At 45.4% G+C, this 6,914-nt stretch overlaps 1 protein-coding gene across 1 annotated transcript; it reads left to right on the forward strand.

The window, feature by feature from the left end:
• The first annotated feature begins 742 nt into the window (after positions 1–742).
• On the forward strand, positions 743–6,464 carry LOC127332815 (uncharacterized). Its single transcript, XM_071826041.1, has 9 exons — positions 743–1,402; positions 2,060–2,119; positions 2,207–2,277; positions 4,483–4,689; positions 4,771–4,863; positions 4,944–5,010; positions 5,130–5,546; positions 5,652–5,801; positions 5,891–6,464. Exons 7-9 carry the CDS (start codon positions 5,322–5,324, stop codon positions 5,903–5,905), a joined length of 390 nt encoding a protein of 129 aa, XP_071682142.1. The 5' UTR covers positions 743–1,402; positions 2,060–2,119; positions 2,207–2,277; positions 4,483–4,689; positions 4,771–4,863; positions 4,944–5,010; positions 5,130–5,321; the 3' UTR covers positions 5,906–6,464.
• Positions 6,465–6,914: the final 450 nt, after the last annotated feature.

A 6,914-nucleotide genomic window follows, 5' to 3' on the forward strand; every position in this document is an offset into this window, starting at 1 on the left:
ACTAACCCCTGCTACAAGACAAACCCTTGACAACACCATGGCAGTACCAACCGGAAATGTCGAATCCTAGCATGATCATGATAGCTCACCTCAATCCGAACTAACCCCTGCTACAAGACCAAATCCTAGACAAGATCTGACTACTCCTAACCTAGATCTAAACATTGCCGCGGTACGGGGATAAAGGATGACTTACAGTCATGGCCGAAGGTGAAGATGCGCTGGACCAGGAGGTAGTCCAGATGTACTCGCCGCCACCGCTGTTGCAACCGTCGCCGACCGGAGATGCGTGCGCCTCTTGCCTGCTTGCCGACTGGACGAGGAGCTCGAAATTTGGGGGAGACAGTGGAGGAGGGGGTAGAAATAGGCCATGGGGCGCGGCGGGAGGCGACGGAATCCTTCCCGCCCCCCTTTTCGCTTTTCGCCGATGCGCGCCGCAGCTCCCGCCATCTCCATTCTCGTCTCCGCCCGTGCGACGAAGATTCCCTTTTACATCAGCGGGCGTCGAGATTTGCCTGCATCGCTGGAAACTGCTGAACCGGGAGTTCCTCCAGAGCCTGGTCCGACATTGCTTTGAGAACCGATTCATGCGACAACGCGGCTCGGCTCAAGCATCCGAACTGGCAGAAATTTAGTCCCATGCGAGCCAAGGGGCTGCAGGCTACAAACGCGCCCCTAGTACAACATATATACCTGTTGCATCGATTTGACGGTGCCATCGCTGTGTGGGGCCGCCACCGACCACCCTCTCATTTTTTTCTCTCCTGCGTGCAAACAGCGCACGACCCGCACACGGCCACCATTTTCTTATTTTTCGGAGCAGCGCTCGCTCCTCCGGTCCTCCCTCTCGCTTGTGCCGACCAAGGAGCCCTGGGCAGTAGCAGCCCGACCAGGGACAAGAACTCACGAAGAGCGGAGGCGACGGCCGTTATCGGGTGGTCGTCGACCAGATCGGGGCCGGGGAGCAGCGACGCGGCGGCCTAGGGAGGCGTCGGCAACGGCCAAAACGAGGCGGCGACAGTCGGGGAAGGCCCGGCGGCTTCTGGAATGGAGCGGCAGCGGTCGAACAATGCCGGCCGGGTCGGGGCCAAATTTGGCCCAATTGAGGCCAAATCGAACGAAATCGGGGTCTCATCCCTGCAACCACGCCGCCCCTCTCCCTTACTTCCCCAGCCTTGCTCCCGCAGCCACGTCGCCGGGAGCCCCATCCCCGCACCTCACCGCCGTCCTCAGCCCTATGGCTCGCCCGCGCTTTGTGTTTGCGTTGTGGTTGCTGGGGTTTCAATTTCATCGGAGGCGGCGGCGTTGGGATACGGCTCTCCGGCAGGCTTCGCAGTTTAGGGCGTTGATTCCGGGCGATGCTGGCGGTGGGCTGCTGGTTACTGCGCTTCTTCTTCTGGAGGTTTGTGGGATTTCCATCTTTTCAGTGCGTTTTGGTTTTCCATTCGATTTTTCTCAGATTCGATCAGAGGTATGCCCCTCCCCGGCCGTGTAGTCTGTTCTCCGCCATCCCCGTGTGTTGGTACCCGGTAGCGCACCGTCTCCTTTTACAGCCGTAGAGCAGCGCGCCATATCCATCCCACCACTCGCCTCCCTTCTTGGGGGCCTTTTCTCCGGCGACCTCAGCTGACATGGCTACTGGCCTCAAGGCAAACTGAATTAGATGGTGACTCTCGCACAATCTAACTGCTAGTTTTGTGATTTCGTTTTATCAAACTTCCCAGGTTTGTAGTATGTGGAGAAATTTGCCAATCAATCTAATCATTCAGTTCATCTCACAAATCCTACAGTACTATAATCTGGGCAATTCGTGGGTACGTACGTGATGCATTGATGGACTACTGTGAGCATATTAGGATAGTTATTCTGATTTGTTAGTATCATGTGTGCTTGGGAAATATAAATCAATCATTTAATCACAGGGCTATTATAATTGTTCCAACTATGACTGGTTGATTCATAATTTTTACATATTTCTGTCCATTACCCTGTTTAGTTATAGCTTGCCATGTTAACCTTTCAGAGATAATTATTGTAAGTATGTTTTTTTGGCTTACAGGAAATTTCAAGTTCTCATTTCCTAGTTGACTACATCCCTACGCAATTTAGTCTGTATAAGGTAACATATTTTTATTTAGATGATATCCACATATGAAAGTTCACGTGTGAAAGGTAGTGCTGACCGCTGACCTTCGTATTTATACAGGATATATTGGAGTCCCTGCCTTGAAATTCGTATCCACAACTCCAGTTCAGCGAGGTTCAACTTTTATAAAGGTAGTTTTTCTTCACTATCATGTACCATGATAATTACTTTCAGCCAAAAGTGGTGGATTTAACTTCAACACAGGATGGTGTATGCTTTTTTGTGTAGTCATTGATTAAATGTTTCGTTATTTCTTTTCATTTTGTGTGATTTCTTTTTCTGCTGACCATGATATATATATTTCACTGCATAAGTATTTTCAGGAAAACAAAGGAAACTTATATTCATTAATCCCTTTTTAGTTTTGCTAACTTAATTTCATTTTATTTTTTTCAATTTTTAAAACTAGATCTGCTTGTCTTTGAAAAGTACTATAGTTTAAGACATGCTGCAAGATAAGAGTTGGATGAGCAAGGATAGGGCTTCGGTAGAATGGCAGGAAGGCATGAAGCTTTTTTTAGATTTTGCATTTCAAAATGCTTCCGGTAGAGGTACTATTCGATGTCCTTGCACTAAGTGCCATAATATCTGTCCCAAATCGCGTCAGCAAGTTCACATTGACTTGCTGCGCAATGGAATGGATGTGACATACACTCGCTGGACATTCCACGGGGAAAAAGCTGCTGAGGACAACGCTGCTGAACAACCCAACGATGAATATGAAACTCCCGATGATGTTGCTGTCCAGAATTTGTTATCTAGTATAAGTAGGGGTATTACTGTTAGCACAAGTGAAGATGATGAAAATAATGCCAATGTTGGAGACGATGATATTCCTGGTAGTAATGAAGAAGCTGCAGATAGTAATGAACCAACTGGATGTTCTAAGGCATTCTTTGATTTATTAAAAGATGCCCAGAAGGAGTTGTATCCAGGTTGCAAAGAGGTAACTCAGCTATCCTTCATCGTCAGACTATACCAGGCTAAATGCCTGTATGGTTTGAACAATAGAGCTTGTGAGGCCATGCTTCAATTGTTCTCTGATGTTCTTTCAAAGGGTCACTGTATTCCAAATACTCTTGAAAAAGTTCAGAAGATAATTCGAGATCTTGGACTGGACTACAAGAAGATACATGCTTGTATAAATAACTGTGTGTTATTTCGGAAAGAGTATGCTCAGCTGGATAGTTGTCCAAGTTGTGGTGCATCGAGATGGAAAACTGGTGCTGGTGGTGACACGGAGGAGGTGACCCCTTGTGGTAGAGCTAAGAAGCTTGTACCGTGTAAAATTCTGCGGTATTTTCCTCTCACTCCTCGTCTCCAAAGGTTATATATGGCAGAGCCTACAGCATCGCATATGCAGTGGCACAAAAACATCGAGATGGAAAACTTATGGTTTTATATTGCATCGGCTGTAAGTTAAAATTGTGATATCCTTATTTCAACGTGTAGATCCTAATGGGAGGAAGAAGTATGGAATATGCGTTCTTAAAAGGAATTAAAGTAGCCAAGAAGCACTTCGAAAATGGTTCTGAGAAGCTACCTTGGTAGAACCAGCGTGTCTACCCGGTCTAGGGCGGAGGTTGTAGGGGAAGGAAGGGGCGGTGTGCGTGCGGAGGCGAGGGCGCCGGCGGCAGGGCGCCATCGCGCGGCCGAGGAGAGGCGGCGGCGCAAGGCGGAGACGGCGGCTAGGGTTTGGGGACTCCGACTCCTTGAGGAGTCGGCAACTGGTAGAATCTAGGGTTCTACCGGAACGGGGGCGTAGATTGTAGGGGTGGAAGTGCTGCGAGCGAGAGGAAGAGAGGCGGCGCCGGCGGCAGGGCGCCGTCGCGGGCGCGTGGGAAGGCGGCGGCTAGGGTTTGGGGCGGCGCTGACAGGAGAAGGCCGACTCCTCTGGGAGTCGGCAATAATGATATTGATTATTGCTTGATCGATATAGTCTATTACAACTTGTATTTATAAGAGAATTGCAAAACCCTAATCTGCTAACTGGGCTTAGCCCCTAATCTGCTAATTGGGCTAAGCCCCTAACTAAGCCTGGCCGGTGGGCCCCCTCCGGCGGTAGACTAGCCCGGTCATAACATACCTATTCAGTTCTCTAGTACTTTCGGTGGTACGGTTGGAGCAAACTATCGGTCATTTGTGGATGATGTGGTAGTCTTCATGAAAAATTATGCACCCCTGATTGGTGCAAAGAAGTGGACTGATATACATAGGGATGCTCGGAGATCCATAGTAACAGATATGATTGTACGTTTGAGATTATACATATTCTCTTATTAATTAGTTGTTTCCAGCATGTAAATTGCTCTAACTATAGTTTCCATCACATATAGGAGAGATGGGATTTGGAAGATACACCTGAAACAGAGAAGATTCTTGACACTGCTAGAGAGCGCTATAGAGGATGGCGGTGTACTTTGCATTCCACCTACAAGGCTTATAAGACGGATGAAGAAAGCCGGGCGAACAGACCAGAAGACGTGGATCCAGGTGAATGGGATTATTTAATAGAATATTTTGGGTCAGATCAGAAATTCCAGGTTTGTATATCCTATCTTGGTAAATTTACTTAACCTATAATTTATTCCAGGTTAGTGGGACCTCACAAATGTACTTTGCAGGAACTGAGTCAGAAGAACTCGGACAATCGTAAAAAACAGAAGACCAAGCACCTGATTGGTTCCAAGTCATACTCATAGATTAGTTATGAGAAGGTAAAACATAGTGTGATACCTTTTCCTTGCGGCACCAAATATGAACTATTTTCCTTAATATATGCTTGTATCTCTTGTAGAGAAATGTGGAGACAGGAGAAGAACCTGATGATATCCAGCTTTGGGAGCTAACTCACGTGAAAAATGGTCAATGGTCAACCAATGAATCACAATTAGTTTTTGGGAGTAACACTTAGAATACAAAATTTTATCAAGGAAATCAGTACATAAGACAAAAATAATACTTTGGTTTCATTTGTTTACAGAACAATGCACGTGCAAAAGTTAGTGAAAAGGAAAAATAAGGAGATCCAATTTCAAAAGAAGAGAGGAACAAAATATTTCAGACTAGCTATAGGAATTCAGCAGGTTGTAAGTCGTCGCGATTCCTAGTACTGCTGAAATACTTGCTGAGTTGAATGAACAAGCTCGGGAGACATCTCAAGCTATGAGGAAAAATGAGGAGCTCAACCAACATGTCCAAAAACTTGGAAAACAAAAATGAAGAGCTCAACCACACCATCCAGGACTTGGAGAATAAGCTGGCAGCGGAATGTAAGGAAAGAGAGCGAGCACAAGAGGAAGATCACATAGAAAGGGAGAAACAACTGGAGACACTGAAGCAATCAATGAGAGAAGAAATGCTTAATATGATTGGGGCTCAACCAACAGCTACACAGAAGGTAAATAAGGTGTTTATTTTGATATATGCAAGCTAACTTGTAAAAGAATAATATTATATACTTAGAAAATTTAAATCTAAACCTAGCAAACTATCTACTCTGCAGGATGCTGCACTAAGAGCTATCCCAGGAAATGTAAACACGAACAGTGTAATGCTCTCTGGTTCTAGCTTGGTTACGGGTCTAGGTCAACGCATTATCAGCTCTCAACAGCTTCGTCAATCTGCTTTGAAAAAACGTTCTCAAGTTGGGAAGGTAACCATTTATCTACTTATGGAACTACATTTTATCAATTGGTCATTGGCCCACTTCCTCACTTCTATACTTGTTATTTCTAATTATAGGATGGATACATATGACTGGATGGAATGATTGGGTGAAGTGAACAAGAACGCAAAGTTTAGTATCACAAGATGGCTTTTACTTAGGACTAGTGGCTGGGGCGCCCCATGGGGCACCTCCTCACCGGACAGTGGCAGTCTAATCATAATCTAATCTCCTCTTGTAGCAGGTTCTTTACCACCAAAATGCAACCCCAAGCCTCACAGTTCGATTTCCATCACATCTGTAGGCCAACATATTTTCTTACCCGTATCAAGTATCTAGGAGCATCTGAAAAATAACATTCCCTTTGCTCCAAATTAATTGAATCAGTTTTTTGTAGATAAATGTATATCTAGATTAAGTTGAGTCAATTAATTTGGGACGGAAGGAATAGATAGTATCTAGAAGTGCAGACCTTATATTAGTCTGCTACTACATGAGGCTAGCCAGATGTGACGTATATGACAGATAATTCGGAGAAAAAATGTATGAAGTGTAATACAGAAAAATCGACACTGCTCATGTGCAAGTTGACAAGGTGTGACCAATATACTGTATAATAAGAATGTTGGTATCGGACATGTTAAGACTTGATACAGTACATCGTCGATACATATAACAAAACAAGGAGGTAACTTGCCATCTGCATTCCCATTGTGCCTTTTTTACTTCCTCTCATAGTCTCATGGTCATCTACTCCCTCTGCATGCAAGGATGTAGTGCCAGCATTAAAATGAATATTTCTATACCTTACAACTGAAAAAAGAGTGATAGAAAGGTGGATAAGGTTTCTGCTGGGCCGGGACCTTTTTTCACCTCCTTCTGATCTTTTTTCCTCTCTTAACTTAGCCAACCATGTTGTGACAGTTGACCAATTCGGCGCAGATGAAGGGAGGTTAGCGCCCAGACCGTGCACGCCTCATGGCAATCGTGGAGTGCTCTGGGATGGGGCAAACATACTCGCACTTGCTTGTTCTTAATGACATTCTATCACAAGATCAAATGGCTCAAGATCAAATGGTTACTGCTTTACTTGCCTTACTT

The sequence above is a fragment of the Lolium perenne genome, chromosome 2, assembly GCF_019359855.2.
Source record: "Lolium perenne isolate Kyuss_39 chromosome 2, Kyuss_2.0, whole genome shotgun sequence".
Classification (NCBI taxonomy): domain Eukaryota; kingdom Viridiplantae; phylum Streptophyta; class Magnoliopsida; order Poales; family Poaceae; genus Lolium; species Lolium perenne.

Bases quoted from the DNA above. Each gene is read 5' to 3' on its own strand.
- LOC127332815 (XM_071826041.1), top strand. From the start codon at position 5,322: ATGAGGAGCTCAACCAACATGTCCAAAAACTTGGAAAACAAAAATGAA. The intron at 5,547-5,651 runs GTAAATAAGGTG...TCTACTCTGCAG, and splicing joins AACCAACAGCTACACAGAAG to GATGCTGCACTAAGAGCTAT.